General features: G+C 36.3%; 1 protein-coding gene across 1 annotated transcript in view; it reads right to left on the reverse strand.

Moving 5' to 3' along the window:
- STMN2 (stathmin 2) overlaps nt 1-22,671 on the reverse strand; it is a 50,825-nt gene that overhangs the window by 14,194 nt on the left and 13,960 nt on the right. Inside the window, exons 2-3 of the mRNA XM_082363646.1 lie at nt 9,715-9,810; nt 5,820-5,992 (exon numbers count right to left, since the gene is read on the reverse strand). Of these exons, the coding sequence (XP_082219772.1) occupies nt 5,820-5,992; nt 9,715-9,810 (269 nt within the window). The remainder of the gene's footprint in view (nt 1-5,819; nt 5,993-9,714; nt 9,811-22,671) is intronic.

Below are 22,671 nucleotides of genomic sequence, written 5' to 3' on the forward strand. Positions count from 1 at the left end.
TTGGAAGGTGAAGTCTTAACCACTAGGCTGCCGGGAAGTCCCCATACCTCTCTATTTCTTGTCCCTTTTCATCATTTGCATATATTTCTTGCCTTCTGGAATCATTTATCCGATGCTAGATCTCCTAGTACCTAAGTGCTTTTACGGTAGTAGGTTAGATGATGTGCCTCTTATTATTTGCTTTACTGTTAACAATGAAAAAACATTATTAACTCAGCTAAAGTCACAAATAAAGCCTTGTTAAATATGATGATTGAATATAATTATGTAAAACAAAAGGGTTTAATATTCACTCTGTGTTGAAGAATCAGAAGCATAATAAGAAATTTAAAATGAGTGAAATCCAAACACCTTTAGAATGAGCCCTTCTGCCAGAGTCTGTAGTGCATTTACTGTGGTTAACTCCTAGGAAAGAATCACGGGGGTGCTTTTCACACACGGGAAGAGTCTGGACCACGTGTCACATTCTCTAAGGAGCAGAATGCTTCCTGAATGTTGAATTGTGAATAATCCAGCACTTTAGCTCATAATCATTGCTATACAAACCACCCCTCTTTTACCAGATTCGACTTTAGTTGTCATCTACAATGTGAGATGCCGACAAATGGAAAAGGTAAGTCTATCATGTTTGGTGACAAATGGTCCACTTCGAGACCATATTATTAAAAATAAGCAACACAGATTTCTTTCGGAGGTTCGATGACTTTGGAGTTGATTGTGCCAATATTGTCAGTATGCCAATTATAGTTTACTGGAGTGGTATGAATAACTTTCTTTCTAATTTAATTGATTTTAGCATGAGATTTTACCAATATCATTCAATTCCTTAAGTTTTCATCATTTTTTTTAATAATACTAATTTTTTCAAGCCACTTTTAGTTGGGCTGAACTATTTATATATCTGTTACCTATCAAACCACCTTTGTAATTTGATAACTAATATTTTATAATGTTTAAAAATATTTATGAAATGTATTATACAGTAACATTTCAGTATCTGTGTTAATGAGAAGCTTTCTTTATAAAATCATGAGTTTGCTAGATCATCATCTCTGTGAGGTTGGAATTGGATGTGTTTTTACACAATAATAGCTGACACTTTCACAGTGCTTGTGATATGGAATAACTCTTTTAATTCTCACAATAACTCCAGGATGTAGGTCCTACTGTTAGTCTCATTTTACAGATGGATAAAATAAGACATAATGAGATTAGTGACTTGCCCAAAGTCACACAGCTATTAAGTGGTGAAACCAGACTTTGATCACAGGCATTCTCCTTAACGATGTGTTCTTAATCTCTATGCTTTCAAAGATGCTCTTAAACACCGTGCTTGTCTTACCATAATCACATAATTTATTGTCCAAACTGGGATACTTACGAGATTGAGATAATAATGATAAACAGTAGGAATAAGCTGGGGTTGTCCTGGGCCAACTGGAATGTATGGTTAGCTTAGCTCTGCTGCCTCTCACTAAATAAATGTTTGTTGAATGAATAAATGGATAGATGGATAGATGGACGGATGGATGGATGGATAACCGAAGTGTTCATATCATTTCATCCACATGGGTAAGCTGCTGTATGGAAACTTTAATTTCAAATAATGAGCTTCAAAGCTGACCTCATGAGGTAATGTGGTCTCATGGAGGTGAATACTGATTCTCAGAGATAATCAAAGAAGGAAGAAAAAAATCAGGAAAAGGACTTATTCCTTTTATAATAATCTTCTACCAACTAATCAATGGAGCATTAATTCTGGTTCAAAGGAGCCTAAGGGAGGAGCATTTAATGTAGTGACCAGATGGTCAGTGCTGCAATAGTATCAACAGATGGAGTGAGGAATTGAGGAAACTGCCAAAACACTGAACACAAAGTGAATTTGAGCCCACATGGAGGTGAGTCAGTGGCAGCCCTCCAGCTCTAAATCCAGCAGGTTCCAGCAGCACAGCCTAGGTAGGTCACTGCTTCCCAGACATGATCTCTAAACTCAGGTCCCAGAAGCAAGTCTTTCAAGGGTACTAATGGAGGGGGAGGGGTCTCATAACCTTTTTGTTAAAAGTCCTATCAGAAGTCATATTTCACCTCTGTGAAATACCTCTGTGTCTATCTTTATCCTTACTCTGAGTTAGAATTATGTTAATTTAGTGAGAGAATGCTTATTTTATGATAATCAAAAATATTAATTGGCAGTTATAGATGCTTTGATTATAACCATGACAAAAGGAATTGATTAATACTTATTTAAATGTATTATGTTTGGTAGGCGGAATCTTTACAAACTGTTAGCTTGTAAGAAAGGAAATGGAACCAGGGCAATATGAGTGTTGCCGGTCACTCAGTTAGGTTGGACATCTGAGTATTTTTGACAGCCTTTAGTGACTCCTCATTTCTTAGATAAAATGGAGTTTGAACACCTAACCTGGCATTGAAGGCCCTCCACGATCTCACCTCACTACTCTCCAACTCCCTACCCAAGGCCACTAGCCCAAACTACTGGTCTACCCACTGCCCTGAAAACACACTTTCTGCACTCTCACCTCTGGGTATCCTTAGTTCTGGAACCATTCTCTACATCTAGAACACTTTCATATCTTCTCCATTTATCTAACACTATTTATTTTTCTAGTCATCCAGCTTTTTAAAGCAGATATTTCTCTGAATATAGGCTGTGATTCACAAGGAGTGAAATGGTTTTAACTTCCCAATGACCTTCTTTTTCATTTGAAGTCAGAGTCCTTAAAAATGCTACCTCTGACCTCAGTTCCTACCAGTCTCCCCTTTCTCCTTCTACTCCCACCATACTGTCCTCTGTGTTATTTCTTGAATAGTCCTAGCATACTCCTACCTCAGGGCCTTTGCACTTGCTATTCTCTTTACTTCAAATTCTCTCCCCCAGAGAAGAGTCCCATGGCTCACTCCTTACCTTCTTGCCTTTTTATCAAATGTTTTCCCTCACTATCTTCATGCTTCTTTTCAAATGTTCTCATATTCAAGAGGCCTTTTCTGACCACCCCATATGAATAGCACTTTTCACCCCAGAACTACCAGTTCTCTTTGTCCTGCTTTATTTACTACCATCTTATTGGGTTGGGCATGTGACCCGACACAGGTCACTGAGACTCAATTCTAAGACTTCTGTTAGAACTATTAGGAAAGAGAAGCTCTCTTTCTGCTGGAGTTGCTAATTTGTGAGAAAAATAATTTGGGACTGACTGAAACAAAAAATCCTTGGTATTGAGACCAATTAGTTGCAGAAAGAAATGATAAATGTAAAAAGAAATATTGAGCTCCTGGATCAAGCTGTTTTTGAAGCTGTAACACTCTGAGGATTTTAGTCCCATACCCTCTTTTTGCTTCAGTTAGTTGAGTTGGATTTTGGTTATATGCATGTCCTCACTTAGATAGTTACTGAGATATATGCACTTGCTAAAGGCTCTGTAAAGAGAATTAAAGAATTTAAAGAATTCTCTTTAAAGAGAATTAACAGTTCTTCACATGAGTGCTAATTAAGTCAGTACAAGCCAATAGAAAAAAAATCAATTAATGATTTCTTAAGCTGTCACTTTCTGTTAATTAGTTGTATTTTCTTCTAATTAAAACCCTAGTACCTGGACATAATCTATACAATGATTTTTTTGAAAATCATTTTTTTGAAAATTTTAGTAAGAGCAGAAATGTGACAGAATACTGATTTTAAAGGGCTCCAAAGAATATTTCTCCTGGGTGTCGCAATGCTGGATGATTACATTTGTAAATGTCTTTTAGCCACGTGGCCAATTTCTAGTTAAATTCAATTGTTTAAATGTGTAATTGTTGATAATTTATTGTTGTCAGGGTACATGAATTTTACCAGAATCAGTAACTAGTTAACTCAGGGAATTTTATGAGCACATCCAGTTAATTTTGATCATCTCTGTGTTTTTCTTTTTCTTTTAATAATTTCCTTCAAATTAAATATACCAGCAACATCCTGAACTATGATGTTGAATTTTCATCTCTAATTTTCAATTTCAGGTCAGTTACTGACTTCTAATCAAGCCATGGCATCTCCATATGTCAACCTATGACCTATATTCACACCTGTTAGCTATAAGATGCCAATGCTTTGGTGAGAACTTAAATTACCTTGACTGTAACATGCTCTCTACTATTGTAGTTAGTTATTCATATTTGTTGGCGACAGTCTCGAAGGATTGTAACTCTGAATACGTTAGTTCAGTTTTACTATGAGAAGAAAGCTATAAATGATAACAAAAAAACCTGATAAATATTTCTAAAGCAACTTCCTTTATGTCTACTTGGGTTAGTAGCTTAGTTTCCTTCCTTTGAAATCCAAATTGATAACAAAAGTAATTGGTCAAATACAATAAATAATATGTAAAGAAATACTCACTGGATGTAAAGAGAACTTCACCTGAGTAAAAATTGAAATTGTGATCAGAAAGTTACACGATATAGGAAGATTTTGCAACCACAAAGATTAAAACAAAAAGTATTTTTGGTTCAGAAAACTTAATCTAGGATTTATAATCTCTGAGCCTTGTTATTTGATGCTACAGTTATATATGTACATATGTGTGAGTGTGTGTGTGTGCATGTAGGTATATATAAACACATATACATACACACACATTTGGGTTTGTTCTGCACTCCCTGTTAGAGAATTCAGTCTTTAGGAGAAGGACTATTTTCCTTTTCTTTGTAAGTATCCAACATAGAAATGTTTAATGTATTGGCTAACTTTTTATAAACATCTAAATAAAATTTAAAAATCATTATAAATACAGAGTTTCCATTTAAGTCATGAGACCATGCATGGAGCATATTCTTAGTGACTACATGATTCTAAAAATATATCATGATAAAGTCAGTAGAAAATACAACATAGGAATGAGTTACCTGCAGTAATTCATTTGGGTTAATCAAGAGCATCTCGATGGGATGGACCCCCATAATCACACAGCTGATACACACATATTCAGACATAACTTCTGTCTCTATGTATACAGTCTTAGGGATTTCTGTATGCCCTCCATTTTTAATACCCTTGGCTTTTCTTATTCAGCTGATTGTGGAAAATTAAAGATTTAGCTCTGTAAGAAAAAGCTCTTTAATACAAACAAGGGCCAATGGAAAAAAGAAAAAAATGCCATCAAGGCTTAGAAATGGGTAGAGGAAGATACTCATATATTCCCGAGAGGGTTCTGATCTTGGATGAACCAACTTCAAGGACAGGGAGTGAGGCCTTGGGGACAGGGGCAAGCTTCTGGCCCTTACCCTGGGGTGGACAGCCTTTCTGGGCAGGAAATATCTCAGAGGGAGTATGCGGTGCTTTCTAGTTCCAAGGAAAACCATATACTATGCTTTGGGGCAGGACACAGACTCTGAGAGGAAGGGCTCACCACTTGGGTACCTCTCCCCACCACAACCCCTGGAGTTACGGTACCTAAGGCTGTGCTTTCTTGACAGCAAGGATAGGCTAAGGCAGGGAGGCTTTTATCAAAATGGGTCCAAGATGGGGGGAGGGCACTAGGGCACTGAAGTTCTTTCAGTGTCTGAGATCTTTGGTTTTAACTAGCCTCAAAGCAGCAGTTTTTACTTGAAGTAGCCTGGATCTACGTCTAGAAGACCTACATGTGCAGGTTCAGACATCACTGTCTGAACTTCTGATGGAAGTATGTGTGTGTGTGTGTGTGTGTGTGTGTGTGTGTGTTTGTGAAAGCGGAGGGGTGGGGGAGGGGAAGGGAGAGAGAAGAGGAGAGAGAGAAGGCAAGGAAAAGAGGAAGCAGAATTTAAAAACCTGTGGAAAAAGTTACCTTTCTTCTTTCCTCTGCAGCCTCCAGTTTCTTCTGGATCTCCTCCAGGGACAGATCTTTCTTCTTGGGAGAAGCTAAAGTTCGTGGGGCTTCTGAGATAGGAGATGGTGGCTTTAAGATCAGCTCAAAAGCCTGGCCGGAGGCACGTTTGTTGATTTGCTTCACTTCCATATCTGAGAGATGAATATTTGAGAAGGTTAAGCCCACAGAACACAGGCATGGGTTTACTAAAATAATTTGAATGCTGGCAATTAAAAGTAGCCTTGTTAGTCTGGCAAAGATGAGTAAAATACTGCATATGATCATTTACTCTACATTGTTTGAACATATAAGACCTCTTTCTTTAGTATAATTATGGATATATTTTAACTGGATAAATATTTACAGTGTTGGGAAATTCAATAATGTCCATAGGGAGTTGAATCATGGTAGGCGTGCCCAGAAAAAAATAGCCTGAATCGATTTTAAACTAACTTTATTTTCCTTTTGAATAAATATGAGCCTCATATGAAAAGCAAGGAGCACAGATTTAGATTTATTTATTTTTTTGGAAATTAGCATAGCTGGAAACATTTTCAGATTAAATAATGAGGAAAATAACAAAGTCCTCCAGTTCTCACACCTAATCCTGTGATTAGAAATCACAGGAGCTGTATTGGAACCAATGTAGCTCCCTGAATGGTTGGAAATACTTGGAGCAGTCAAGGCTCATGTGCAAGGTATCCTGCTGGTTTCTGTTTTGCCCTTCAGTGTGTCTGTTGATTTGAGTCATCAAGCAATGTAATGTCTACTCTGGGGAGGACACTGTGATGGGGGTCCCTGTCTTCAAGGTGCTTACAGTCTAATGAAGACAATAAGACAGGGTACCATGGTAATATCTTTGCTTCTACTTTGTTGCTACTTAGAATGTCCTTCTTCGTCATCCCTCAGCTGTAGACAGAAACCGGGAGAAGAGGCATTGTGGTAGGGGAAGGAGGGGGCAACATCTGCTTATCTAATTTATACACTCTGTACATTTTAAAAATATTTAAACTCAATAGCTGCATAATATGCATAGTAATTAAATGGGCAAAAACCTGAAAATAAATGCATAATATAATTTATAATGTAAAATAATACCATTTATAGTATAAAATAGAGTGATAGCTAGCACCTGCTAGGATATTAGTGTAATTACACAACTTACAGCTTAGTAAAATATACTGATTTTTAAAAGCTCATTGGACAGCTCTCACTTTTAGATGAGCGTTTTTTTATTTTGAACCCCAGACTACACCCCTCTCATTTCGGCCCCCCAGTCCTTGTTTTGTCCTCGGAACCCACCCAAAGTCAGGCCAGTCTCTGTCGTGCATCACAATAGTATTTGAAAATAGTTATGATTTTCCATTTCAAATTTTTTCCCCAGTCTAAAGCATTCTCAGTGTCCTAAAGTGACACTGTTTCTAGATCTTTACTACTGCATCACTCCCTAATCTCACAGGGCTCACTGATTTATTAATGTCCCTTGAAAATTGTGGCAACCAAGCTGGCCAGGTCTCCAGACTAGTTCTGACTCGAGCAGAGCAGAGAGGAATTATAAATTAGCTTCCATTAATGTTCTTTTAGCAGCCTCGTTAGTGCACTTTCAGCTTGTGGTCAGGTAAGACCCCAGGTGAACAGGAACTGACCTTACTTAGTCCTGTGAATGCTAACAGATCATATAGACAAAGTCAATTCAGTATGTTAAAAATGATGTGGCTTTTTTCACAAATGTAAAAATATTTTAAATCTTCCTGAAGGCATCCAAATTTGTACTTATATCTTAAGTACAATTCTATAAAATTTATGGAAAAGGATTTCAAGAGAACAGAGAACAGAGGCAAATAAAAATCACTTATTTGATAAGGTGATGGTATTTTAAATGGATAGAGTTAGAGACACTGAAATCAGAACTGCCTGTATTTGCATCCAAATAGTAAGCCCTGCTTACTAGGGTGTGATACTGGGAAGGTTAATTCACTTCTTTAAGCTTTCATTTCCTCATCTAAAAGATGGAGATAAAAGGCACCTTTCTCATAAGACTGTTGTGAAGATTAAAAGATGAAGGATACTTGTCCAAATTAATCAAATTATATACATTAAATATGTGCAGTGATTTGTAAGTGCCCTCAATACAGCTGTTAAAAAAATTAAATTGTAAAGATGTTCCAAAAAAAAGATATAAAGGATACTAAATGTAAAGCACAGGCCATAGCACTTAGTGTTTGTAAATGTAAATAATAATAATTATTATTAATTCTTGTTATAATATTTGTCTACAATAAACACTTCACATTATTACCTAATATAGAAAGAGAAGACAAGGTTAAAGACTTTGGGAATTTGAAATTCTCTACCAGTTCTTTTAGGAAGCAGTTCATGAGCTATGCTAAATTGTCTATTTGACTTCTAAGTCTCAGCTTACATATAACTTTTGATTTTCGTTTCCCTCTCTCCAGTCCCTAAGAGGGCAGAAACCATCACTGTCTTCTGTGTCCTACCAGTAAATGCTGCCTTAGCAAATAACCACACTGAGTTCCACTTACTGATTATTTGTATGTTGTAATTCTCTTCTACTAGGCCATGAGTGCCTTGAAGAAGAGGCCTGAGTCGTATTCATCACTGGAACCTCAGTGACAACACATGGTGAGATACAGTCTCAGAAGAAACATAGCTGGATTACTAGTCACAGCCACATTTAGCAGATTAAGGATAGGGCCAGTGTATTTGTTGACTGAATGAACTTATACGAAGTAGACATGGGGCCTGCATTCTAATGAGTTTTGGTTGGAAACCAAAATCTTTTTGCATGAAAGACATTTCCTTGTGAAACAGTTAATTCATATTTATGATGCTTGTGCCATGATAGAATCAGTTTGAAAGAAAAACGTCTTTGAGTCCTGGAATATTTTAAATGCATAGAAGGGGTTAACTGCCATAGATCCTTTCACCTTACCTTTAATGTATTTCCTTATACATGTGGAAAAGAAAATCGTTGTGAGCCGAACAGGTAGCCAAATATGCCTCAGCGTTATCTACTACATATATAACTGCACCAAACATTTTGATTAAATGCACTGAATTAAGTAAAAATGGTATTGTTGATAATGACAGCTACCATTTTGAATGCTTACAAGAGGCCAGGCTCTATGCTAAACATGAAACCATTTAAACCCAACAACACCACTGGGAGGAAGATACTAGAGTTAAATCAGGCTCAAAGAATCTAAGTTACTTGCCCGAGGTCATGCAGATAGTGGCAGAACCAGGAAGGTAATCAAATTAAGTAGTATGAATCAGGATAAATCAAACCAAAAGGGTTTTACTGCAAAATAAGGTTCATAGCTATGCCACTTCTTCAGGATTTTCTTTTAAAATCCTCTTTATCTGGGGCTTCAGTCATAGGTCGGTTTTACTATTGGAACTTATTAGGTTGTTGACATGCGCACACAAAATACGGGGATTTTATAAAGACTACACTAAAAAACTGTGATGGTGGTTGATTTTCTCTCCTGAGTTTTCTAACTACAAAGCATTTTCTTGCAAATTGTGATCTCCAATTACAGCTTAGCATATCATGTTATTTGCAAAGAAAAGCCTCGGACATATTGTGGATGTTGACATGTTGGATGCGATGGCTAATAAGCACTCAGTCATGTTTCTTAAGAGACATTAATGTGCTGTTATTAGCATCAAACTCATACTGTTTTGAGCAAACGGCAATCAATAAGACCCGTTAGCTAGACCCGGCAGGTCAATAGTAAGATCTACAAAATATTGATTTAATTATACCAGGAACTGTGAGACAGAAACAAATACATCCAAGCTTTGCCAACTGATCCAGCCAGCAGGGGCATTTCTACTGTAGGCATCTCACCATCGTAAGTATAGATGCTGATGTTGCGAGGTTCCGGGTAGAAGCAAGAGCAGATCAGTGACAGCATGGACAGCTCCTTCATTTTTTCCTTGTAGGCTGAAACAAAAGGCTCAAGATTAGTATCTATCATTTTCTGAATTTCCTCTGAACGTTTCTTTTAACCTGAGTAATAATTGTAGCCTCCTGCAGAGTGAATGTTGCCAGGGACACTGCCCTCTTTCACAAAATATAAATGAATGAAAGATGGAAGCGGACGGACTCTGGGGTGCATATTCCTTACTACAGAGGACATAAAACACAAATTGTTGCAGGTTAGATAAGAACTGAGAGAAAGGGAGCTAGAGAAAGAAAGGAAGGTAGAAGGAAATGAGATCCAGCAGGGTAGGAGGGAGAGACAGGAAAGATATGGAGCAAGCAGAAACAGACAAAATGGGCAAAGAGAAAGGTCCATTCTAGTACATGTGCACACAGGTCTGTTGTATATAAATTAGCTTCAGGAGGTGTCCTTTGCTGGTTGACCCTGAATGGCCACATACTCATTTGGGGAGAGTCAGAGAACTCAACAGGATAGTTATTAAGCAAATATTGATATATTCTGCAAGGACCAATGTTGCTTATTTCTCTTCATCCCAAGTGCACCTTTTTTTTATCTCCCTCTTTCCACACACACCAAAAACCTGGACCTGAGATCTGATAAGGATGTCTCTTCCTCTCTGCACACTCAGTTTGGATACCAAGCAGCTACTGGAGTTCAGACCTTCCTTCCCTTTCACTCCCCCCAACCCCCCCCCCCCATTTCATTTTCCCCTTTGTCTTTCAAGAGATCTCCTGTCCAGGCAACCTTAGAGGGCCTCTTATCTCATTGGTCATCACCGGGACAAGTGACAACAAGATGGGGATAAAGAGGTGGGATCCTCTCACCTTTGTTGGTTATTTAATTAGCAAAATTAATAAATTAAGGAAAATGGAAGAAAAATAATAGAGATAATGTGCACTGACTTGTGAGAAAGTATAAACAAATGGTGATGTCCTAACATATTGAACCTCACAGGGAGCAGGTACCTCTTGGCAGGGTCTTCTGATCATTATGTAACCCATGGAAGAGGAGTACCTTGGGAAGGTGAGAATCTGCAGAAGATTGTTTGGGCATTATTGCCAGGTGCCTTGTGCCAGAATAGTCCTGCCAACACCCATTCTGAGAGATTTTACTGGATGCCTTGGGAATTTTAGAAGGCTGAAACCATATTTCTTTGTCCTATGTGTCTATTTAGTTAATAAAATTATGTCACTTATAAAGGTCCAAGCCGATCTTCTCATGGATGTTCAGTGTGAATCACAATATCTGTCACATAAAAGCATTCTGTGGTTCAATGCATTTAATTCCATGAACTGATTAAAACCAAAACAGCAAGTCTTTGTAGGCTTGTACCTTTTTCTGGTAAGAGGATGCCAAATGGTACCAAAATATTTTGCAAAATTAAGCACATATTAGAAGCACATGTTAAAGACATCAACTTTATTAGAGAAGGACAATCCAAAAGCAAAATAAAAGATATTCTGTCTCATAGAAAAGGGAACCTTTCTATACTGTTGGTGGGGATGTAAATTGGTGCAGCCACTATGGAAAACAGTATGGAGTTTCCTTAAAAAAACTGAAATAGAACTACCGTATGATCCAGCAATCCCATTCCTGGGCATATATCCAGAAAAGATGAAAACTGTAATTTGGAAAGATATATGCACCCCAATATTCATAGCAGCACTATTTACAATAGCCAAGACATGGAAACAATCCAAGTTCCCATCAACAAGTGATTGATTGGTTTAAGAAGATGTAGGGGGTGTGTATATATATATATATATATATATATATATATATATATATATATATATATATATAATGGAAAATTACTCAGCCATAAAAAAGAAATATTGCCATTTGCAGCAACCTGGATGGACCTAGAGAATATCATACTAAATGAAGTAAGTCAGACAGAGAAAGATAAATATTATCTGATATCTCTTATGTGTGGAATCTAAAGAATAATACAAATGAATCTATATACAAAATAGAAACAGACTCACAGACATAGAAAACAAACTTATGATTACCAAAGGGGAAAGGGAGGGGGCAGGGATAAAGTAGGAGTATGGGATTAACAGATTAAAAACTACTATGCATAAAACAGATAAGCAACAAGGATTTACTGTATAGCACAGGGAACAATATTCAATATCTTGTAATAACCTATAATGGAAAATAATCCAAAAAATATATAAAACAGAATCACTTTTCTGTACACCTGAAACTAACACAATATTGTAAATCAACTATACTTCAATAAAAAAAGATTTTCCATTTTATAGAGAGGTAACAGATTAAAGCTGTAAAAGAAAATGAATTTCTACTGAAGAAAACATTCCTCAACATCTGTCCTCAGTTTCCTGGAGATGAAGTTCACCAATTTTCAGTAAGGTCACTGATCTAATTAAGATTGATAAAGGTGTAAACGTTGTCCGGAACCAACACATTTAGAGCCCATGTGTAATATATAACTGTGACTGATAAAAATGTTTGTTCTTTCCTCTCTTAGGTGGTCTGGGGACAAACCCCAGCTCATCTCTGTGGGTGATTTCTTTAATGGCATCCTTACTTTGATTATTTTTTTTAAACATCAGGGCCTGTGACTCTACATGGCACGACTCTATCCAGTAGTAGCCATTGCATAGATTTTCGCTGATATAGTTGCTCTGATCCTATGGAACCCCATAAAACCAGTTGCAACCACAGCCCAAACAAATTCTGATTGTTTTCATGCAGCAAAGGCATACGGTGAAGATGGGTCTCCTTTCCACTTGCTGCAGTTGCCCAAGATTTTCCCCAGATGGCATTGCCCTTCCTAATCCTCTCCACTCATCTACATCCTTCTCAAGATCTGAATCCCAATTCAGATCACCCCTCTTCAGTGTTTCCCTCTCTTCGGGGGTACTCCCACATTGATCTCCTGTTGTCCTTAGTAGGCTCTACTACATAATCATGATTATACACTGTTATACATGATTATATACTGTTTCAGGTCATTCACTACTGGTTTTTGATGTGTAATTTTTGTTTACTAAACTAAGCTCTTTGAAGGCAAATGTTGCATCTTACTCCTTTATGAAATAATTTACAGCATAGTTCTGAATGGAACAGAAAGCAGTTGCTTAATAAATAGTTGTTGGCTATTTTGCTCACTGATTTTAAATCAATCTCTCAGTTGACAAGTATCAATATTTATGATCACCACCTATGGTCAAGAGCTTCTGTGAGGCATTATGAAATTAAAAAGAGATGTAATATATGTGTCCTCATTCTTAAGGAGCTTTCAAGTCAGGGGAATGAAGTATATGGATATAAAAAGTGATAGAAACACATGCAAAATAGGGTAAGTGTCAAATAGAGGCAGATGATTTGTACTAGAAATTCAGAAGAACCTCAAAGCCCTAGGGCTGTGGGGATGGTGGTCAGCAATGGCTTTACAGTTAGAGTTGCCAGATTTAGCAAATAAAAATACCAATACCTAGTTCAGTTTTAATCCAAATATTGCACGGGGCATACTGAAAACCATTCCTGGCTTTTCCGAAATTCAAATTTAACTGGGTACCTTGTATTTTATATGGCAACCAGAGCAAATGGACCAGGATCACAGGGTTGAGGAGGGTTGAGGAAAGCAAAGAAGAGAGGAGGTATATTTGTTAGTGTTGACATGGAAATGGGTTTATAAAGAGACCATATGGAAAACTTTTATGAGTGGAGCAGTGAGTTTACATAAGGATGGATGACTCAACTCAACTCCAGGGAGCATAATTCACTTCCAGGTCTTGGTGAATGGCCTTCTCTGTGTTTCAGGAGACAGCTTTTTCATAGACTGCACTACAAAGGGTTTTTAGAAGTTGTGTCCTGATAGTAAGTCTTCTTTGAGGTCAATTTTACTCCAAGATTTTGGGTAAGATGTTTTGAAATTTTGCTCATGTAAAAGGGTTGCTGGGACTTAAAAAACATTATGTGTACATTAAAACGAACATGGATATATACAAGAATGTCAGAATTTCAAGAATTTTAAATGTGTAAACTTAAAAGAAATTTGAATTTGAGAGTTTAGTTTTGAGTCCACCCTTAGGAATATTTAGGTGAGAAAGTTTGAAAAGCACAGAGGTGGCAATGGGTTGGTTTGCTGTTAAGTCCTGGTTTGCCTGCATGATTCTGGTTTAAGCCCATTAATAACATTAATGACATCCCCATTCACGGTCAAAAAGTTTGGCTATTACAAGTCATCCTAGCAATAGGAAGCCATTTAACGTTTTGAAAGTGGAATTACCTGATAAAAGCTCTTCTTAGACCTATTTGGCCGTTTTATGCAGGAAAGACCCATCACTAGGAGACAGACTTAAGAAACAATTGAATAAAGTTCAGCAGGTAATGCAGTGTGGTTTTGGGAAATGGTAGTGCAGAGGAAAAGGAAAGGGAAGATGCAGGGGACTTTATGAAAGATGAATTGATAGAAAAGAATAACTAAATTTGGAGTCAAGGGCAGATGGAAGAGAGTGAGAGATCCTCATGGATGGGTAGCCAAGGGAAGCTTTCCAGAAAAAGGGTCGCTAAAACTGAGTCCAGTAGGATGAGTTTGCCTTGCAGAAAATAGACCATGGGTTGAGGTACGGAAATATATATAATTTGGATAAACTTTTTTATTGACAATAAAACAAATCCCAAGCAAATGTGAATGCTATTAGAAACATGTTACTAAGATTTCCCTATTGAAATTTCATACTTTGAATTGACAATCATTTTCTTCATTGGTTTTTGGAAATCAGCATATATTAATCTTTTCACTATACCCAACACCAAGCAGTGTGCATGTTTGTAAGGATGCGGGAGGAGATAGTTAATTCCATATAATGTTTTTCATTGTTGGTTGCATTTGCTATTTATTATTAATGTTTACAGGTAAGTGTATTTCTCTAGTAAATTCATTTAAAATTCAACCCACATGATGCGTAATAATTTTATAGCAATATCCACTTAACCTAATGGTGTATGATCGCTGATATTTTTTCCATTCTTCTAAATGGCTACAATGAACTATGAATAATGGCAAAAGCTGCTATTTGTTGAGCACAAACAATGTACCAGGCCTGGTGCTAGCTGGTTGCATGTATTTTCTCATTTAATCATCTCAACAATACGATGAGAGGTACTATAATTAGTCCAGATTTACAGATGAAATTAAAAGACTCAGAGAAGTGGTGTAGCTTGCCCAATGTGTAGTAGATGATAAAGTGTGGAGTTTAATTTGAATGTAGGTCTGTCTGACTCTAAATGTTTTGCTGCTAATGTTATTCACTTCCCCAAGAATTTGCTCAGATGTATTACACTCACCTTCACCATCTATATATTGTTTCTAACTAGAAAATAATGCATATTGTTACTGAGTTTTAAAATAATGAGTTCAAGACTTTTTTCTTTCCCATTTTTTTCTTTGGCATTTGTTCTTTAACTTTATTGGCTACATGGCTATAGGTAAGTGTAGGGGTTTATAGAAAGAAAATGTAACTTTTCTTTTGCTTGTGGATTTTACTCGGTACAAAGATGGCTAGAAAACGCAGGAACAGTTTCTCAAAAGGAACTTTGAGTATATATATTTTTATTATATGAGTAAATATATCCTTACACACTCATATTCCAGCTAATGAGGTAAAAAGATAAAGTGGTAATTATCTAGGTATTTTAGGAAAAAAATACTTTCGCATCAGTTATTTGGATTATTATTTTAAGGATGATATATTTTGGCAGGCAATCACCTAAATTTTCTCAATTTTTTTTTTTGCTTTTTCCTGTGTGTGTGCATGTGTGTGTGAATCTGGAGATTGTAGTCCTCCCTCGAGGAACAAAGAGTGGTTGAAGAGAACAATACAATCCGTACTAGAGATTTAATTATCAGATTAGGTCTTGGGATAGATTAAAATAGCAGAGAGATTTTGTTTACTTAGTAAAATACGAAATAGACACGCACATATATATGTATATACATATAAAATTATTTCTCCCATTCTTCTAAATATATATCACAAACTCTAAGCCCTTTGCTCAAAATTTCAAATACATCTTAATTTTATACACTTTGTGTTTCAACAAGACAATAATCTATATTATTCATGACAATATACTCCATTACTTTTGAAAGGCTTGAATAATGAAAAATAAGTGTTTTAAAAATGTTCAATTTTCTATTTCACCTGGCTTGTGTGGGAATGACCATCAATATGAGTTCTCATACTTACTTTGTTATTTGATTTAGAATCAGTAGTATCACAAAAATATCTTCCATTTATTCATTCTGGGCAAAATTTTATTTGACTCAGTTTTGGCTAATGCAGAGTATAAAAAAGAAGTAATATGTATTAGACTTCCTGTTAACATGTGAAAGACAGTTAAGGAATGCTCTGAAAATGTCATTAATATACTACTTTGGAAGAAAATATCTCATAATCTCTGAATGCGCTACTGGTCTGTGTCCCCACATAGCAGTGTTAACCATAAGGACAGAGTCATTCAGGGCGCTGGTTGCCTGACCATGGGCTTGTGTTTTGGGGGCTCCGATGAAGGATGCTCAGGGTCTGTTAGCACATTGCTTTTCCTCCTTTCCTTTCTCATGTTTTACCTGCAATCATTGATCAGTTTAGTCCAGTAGGGGGTAGGGGTGGGGTTTCTTGGCAAGTCCTAAGCTACTCAATTTGGAGTCAACCTAAATTTCTTCTTTTGAAAGGTCTCTGGGCAGAAAGTAAAGGACAAAGTTAGATGATATACAGAATGCAGGATGTAAATTCCTTGCAATGATTTTACAGCAAGTAGATTTGCATTGGTTTCTAAGAGATTTCATTGACAACATTTTTTTATTTGAAGCTTTCCAATTTATATAAACAGTGAATTAAAAGCACCTCTTTCTTTGGGAAAAAACGCTGTCATTTCCAGGTAGGGGCATCTTTAGCATCTGGCAAGTTGGGGGCGATAGTTGTGGACATTCCTGGTAGTCCTCGTTGCTGGTGCCAGGGTTTAAATGACAGATAATGGGAGAAACAGGGTACTCTGCTAATTGATTCTAAAAAGACTCAAGACTTACACCCACAGTTATTAAACACTGAACCCACACTCTACCACTGATCTCCTAAATCTGACTTCTCTCCGTGCCTCCTATTATCTGTCTTTAAATAGATGGAAATCCGTTACCTATAAGCTCTTTTTTTGATGCCTTCTTTATCCATGTCATAAATTAAGCTCTTGCTGCTCATCTTAACTTGATTTTGGCCATATTGTGTTATTGTGTGTGTGTGTGTGTGTGTGTGTGTGTGTGTGTGTGTGTATGTGTATGTGTATTGTGTTTGGTAGTCTGATTGCTTTGAGGTCCTAGAGCCTGAGGTCAGATTATCTTCTAAAAGTCAAATCTATCATCCCGTTTAGAAATACTTTCAGGAGTTCCATCACAGTGATTTTCTTCTTGAAAGATGAAACAGACTAAAATGATTCTATTTAAAACATTCGCATACTATCTTGGCTTCAATTTGGACCCTAAAAAAACCTTAGCTTGATGAATATGTAATTGAGAATTCAACATTTACATGAAAAAGAAATCTCAGATTTTTCAAGATCTATTTTAACATCCCAGAAGATCACTGATATGAAGTAATGTTCTAGATATTTCTGCCATGATGATGTAATGCTAATTAGTTTAGTATAAATATGGATTCAGTTTGTGTTTATTCCACTCACATCTCCCCACAAGGATTATGATCTCCTAAGCTATAATAATCAGGGAGGTTCTGAAAGATTAATATTTTGATCAGCCAGAGCAGCATACTTTTTCTGTAGGAATAGATATCAAATCAAATAAAGGAACATTTAAGAAGGTCAAAGCTGTACAACCCATCATTGGATTTTACAGAAACATATGAGGCTCTTAAATTTCAATTCCATTGATTCTTGGCAAAACAATTGTGACAAGGAAAAGAAATTGGGTGACATGAATCAGTCCTTGTGATCAAAATTGTAATAAAAGCAGTAAATTGTATCAATCTGGGACCTCACCTTACTCTTGATTCCAGGTCAAGAGCCTGTTGAGTTTAATGAGAATTCCGCTGTATCATGCAGGGTCTTGTTCTTTTATCTTTCCCCTGAGAAAGAAATTCTTGTAGTTCTACATGGAGACCAAATTACGCTGTGGTTTACAGGAGTAATGGGAGCACTTTATTCTGTCTGCAATTCAAGATTTTATCAGCAAGCCTAATTCTGGGTACCGAGGGATGTCTTTTTCTTAAGTCACTAGTAGTAGTCACAAGCCTAGGATGATAGCTAAATTGGTTGGGACTTAAATGAGACAAAGCCAGAGTGAAAGAACAGAGACCATTCATCTGGCTGAGTGGAGTTCTCATAGAGGAATGGCTCTTTTCTCCCCTTCCCTGCAGTCTCCTGATGGGGAGGGAACCTCCATTTGAGGGCTGCCATGATGTTCTCTGAATTGTGTCTCCACAATGGCTGAATGTGACACCCAAGAGATTTAAATCTCTTCCCATTATTTTTTACAAAATCCTTACTACTTGTAATAGTTACTAGCATCAACTGCCAATAAAAGAAGTATTTAACTTGCTGTTATTGCCAAATAATACTTATTAAATTTCCATTGAATAGAATCCTTATCTGGGTAGTATACAAATTGTCCTTAGAGCAGTTTTTCTAAATTTTTTCTTAGGAAATGAATGGCATATAAAAGATTAATAGACAATATTTCAGGAAAAGGCCACAAAAGCCTCATGTAGGAGCCAGCATTTTGCTTGCTTCCCAAAACCTAAAGAGAATTCTAGAGTCTTACTCAATGAAACTTTGTAAAATGCAACAGTATGTAACATTTACTCAGTAGTGCTCTAAAAGTTGGATTTTTAAATCATATTTATTAGAGTTCTGTTTTAGTCATCCATTCAAAACCTATGTATTAAAAGCTTAGGTAACTGGCTTAGTGAACAAAAACTGAGCAGTCAGGTAAATTTTTTCCCCTGAATGAAAACAAGTCTTGTGACCTTGTTAGTCACACTTAAGTAATATGTCCTACAGTCACTTTGTGTCAAAGAGAATAGAATGAACAAATATATATTTAAAAATATAGGAAATATAAATATTGTCAAAGTTTAGAATTGCCACTGATATTTAAAAAAATGAGCTATACCATTGATTGAATATCTCTGCGAGTATGTGAGTGTACTGGAGCCTTTGAGATGAGTGTGAAACCTCTTAATATTACGGCTTCCACTGTGTAATTATCTTCAGCATCCATTCTCGAGGCAGCTAAATAGCGTGGAAGAAATCCTCAGGTTAATGTAGATATGCCATGAAAATTGCTTTTTTGTTTTGGAAATCAAATGCTGCTTCCTCAAGCTTTGCCATGTAAAGACTCATTTTCTGAAATAGGATTCATCCCATCATATACTAGAACTTGAATTAGTATAACTTTCTGCCAGGAATGAAAAGCAGTATAAAAAGCAAGTAAGAAAAACGTCGGGAGCTTCTGAATTCCACAGTCCATTTTGTGTCATCACTGTTACAAACAAGATTAAAATATAAAAGACAACTTGGTCCAAGAAAAGTTTTCTAAATTTTCTTTCTTTCACATGCGTTTTGTTTCTTCTGGAAATAAAAGCTCTTCTAATAAATGGTAATTTTCAGTGATGCAAAAGTTTTGTATGCTCGTGCTATGATAAATGTAGTTTTGTTAAGTTATTGTTCTTTGCATGCCAAAGTATCACTTTGCCTTTTTTGTAATAAAGTAAATGGCTACAGGAAGGATAAAGAGATTGAAATTTGGGTTTTGATTTATTTGAAATAAGCAATACACATCACAAAAAACCCAGAAAGATTTAAAAAGTAACCGTATGTTCTCTTACAGGTGGATTTCATAATACGCTTAACCTATAAGATACAAATAAAAATACCTGAGCGATCAGGAGGGTTTGTTCATACTTTGAGGAAACATATTATGAAGGTTTTTAGTTTGTTTTGGTTGTGCATTTTGTTTTTCTACTTTAGTGAAATCTGGTTGACCTGGATTGGTGAGCAGTTTCTCAAAAAGAGTTACTTTAAGGTCACCAATATAAATATGTTTAGATTATTAATAAGTCTGCATTTTGTCTAATGCAATTGGAATCACTAGTCTTAGCATCGTAGAACTGGAAGGAACAGCAGAAATAATGTAAATAATCTAATGATAGTCTCATTTTATAGATGAAGAAATGAAACTTAAAAACCTTAGTATTATTAAAGGCCTTCCCCCACTTTGGGGATGGTAGGTGGTGAGGTGGTGGTGATGACAGGGACAGAGGGGAAAACAGCAATGGAAGAAAGGTGTAATGAGTGGAAGTGATGAAAGGCTTTTTAAAAAATCATCTTTCTTCCATATTTGACTTTTTCTCCTGCTTCTAAATCTGGTTGTACATTTTTGATGTTGGGTGATATAAAGCAATTCATTTGCATTGTGGCAGGTTTTTTTTTTTTTCCTTTCCTGAAACCTAAGGATCATTGATCTCCTCTTCCAGAGCACTTGGAACAGCCTTTCAGAGGGCTTCACACACTTTCATCCTTCTTGGGAAGCAAATTCATCTGCATGTGAAGACCAGTGCCTCACGTATACATACAAAATTCTTGGAATGCATCCAGAATGGTGGTACTTGCTGCTTCTGCTGACCAAGGCAATATATATGTACCATGTATTACTTGTAGAATTCCTCCATTTACAAAATTTTCATGAAGAATGGCATTTCTCTTTTACTTTACAAAATTATGTAATGTGTTGCCATTCTAATGAAACTACGCTCTTGGATAGTAGCTCAAGTCTTAATTAACCCCATGTTTCAGGTAGGAAAATAAGTATTAGATGGTGACTGGATTATATGACCTTTGAGGTCTTCTCAGAACTTAAGATTTTTCTGTTAAGAACTTGAGCAAGTCATTTAATTTTTCTGGACCTTTTTTTTCATTGACAGTTGGTTATTTCCAAGCTCTGGAATTCTATGATTCTACAAATTTAGCAAATATTGTCTTTAAATGAATTAACTTCCTCATTACATGCAGATTCATTTTTTTTGTGTTTTCTGCATTAAGGGCTTTCTTTACCTACCTTCTTTTAAACAAATTATTTTAAGGCATTACATTTTTAAAGAAAAGGAAAACTTACTCTTCATATTTCTGCTTTGTAAATTGTTTCCTCTTTCCAAATCTTGGTATTTCATAACAAATATTTACATGATAGACACAAAATGTTATATATAATGTGATTCATAAAGCAACTCATCATTTGAATTTCAAATTGTCAAACTATTTGAGCAAACTTAGTTTTCCCCATACTACAAGGAAGATCTATTTTAAATATATATAAAATATATATATTTTATGATTAGGCAGAATAGGTGATTGATAAAATATGAGCTTTTTGGATGCCATCTGGAGCCCCTTTTGAATTCATGATACTCATTCCTAAGATATGAGAAAGATTACATGTTGGTATAACTGGTTGAGTGAGATCAGAATAACCTATGCTTCTTATTTTCTTTGTGGCAGCAAGTATTACAAGACTTGGTCATAAACACTCCTAGTAAAAAACTGAAGGTAAAATGGTATCAAGTGTTTGATCTGCATAGATAAATATGAATCTGAACTTGGCATAATAAATTGCTGATATTATTTTAGAAATCATAACTTGGTAATACATAATACTTAAAGGCACAATATGGGCTTTCCTTCATGTTCTGTTTTCTCTAGATTTATTTGGCCTAAATACATTCATAAAAAAGTGTACTTGTGGTTCGGGATATTGCTCAAAATTTCAAAAAGCTGGCCAAGTAATAATGTGTAGAGCAGGACAGAGGATCTGTGTACCAGGATGTGGTGACAATTCAGAAATGTCTCCAATGGTTGACTCATGCAATTCCATAAGGCTGAGTTTGCATCTCCCTAAAAACAGAAGTGACTCAAACTTAATGGTTTCCATCCAAAGGGCTTTGAGTCTCTTCTTCTTTCAAAGACAGAGTCATGTTCCTGGCTTGTTTCACAAAGCTTAGCCCTTATTCCTCTACTGTTGGGTTCGCGGCTAATCATTTCTTCCCAACTATATTTAAGTTTTTTGAGGGCGAGAGAAGGTGTCTCATTTAATGCATGCATGTAGTTATATGTAGCAGTTAGTGTTCTCTAAATGCTTATATTTTGGTGGCTGAGCAGGAAGGAGCTGTCAACAGCTGCAAATGATACCCCCTTGGATCTGTCAGTGGCTCAGCTGGCTTCCCATTGAGACTAGGCTAAGAGTGGGGATTAGGAGTCCAGATGTTGGAGCCAGACTGAGCTCACCGATTCTCTCCACTAAATTTACTAACTTCCTTTTATGCTAGCCTGGTATTTCTGGGTGCTTTGAAGTGGCCTACTCATCTCACTTAGCCCTTATCCCATAGCTGTAGCTATGGTGATAGTTTCAAAATGGCACTAGTTAGTTAGTGGCACAACTGTAATTGCTTGGTTCCCAGGCAAAATTTAAGCAGCCCCACCTACCTCAATCCTTCATAAGGTCAACTTCATGACAACAGGTAATCACCTCTGTCTATGCACGGAGAAAAAGGAGGCAGGTGAATGTCTCCTCTGCATTCATTTATATGTTCTGTTGCTTTTTTGGCCACAAAACTGACTTAAGATGAGTAGATATTACCTTGGGATAATGGAAAAAATATGAGTAAAAGCTGAAGACTTACTTAGGCTCTAGCTCAGGATCTAACCAACCTTAACAATTTATTAAACCTTCTAAACATGAGTTTATTTATCCACAAAATGGGGATATTATTGTAAAGATTGAATTAAATAATGTATTGCAAAACTGAAGTGCTAACTCA

This window comes from Balaenoptera borealis (assembly GCF_965194805.1).
Source record: "Balaenoptera borealis genome assembly, chromosome: 17".
Taxonomy (NCBI): Eukaryota; Metazoa; Chordata; class Mammalia; order Artiodactyla; family Balaenopteridae; genus Balaenoptera; species Balaenoptera borealis.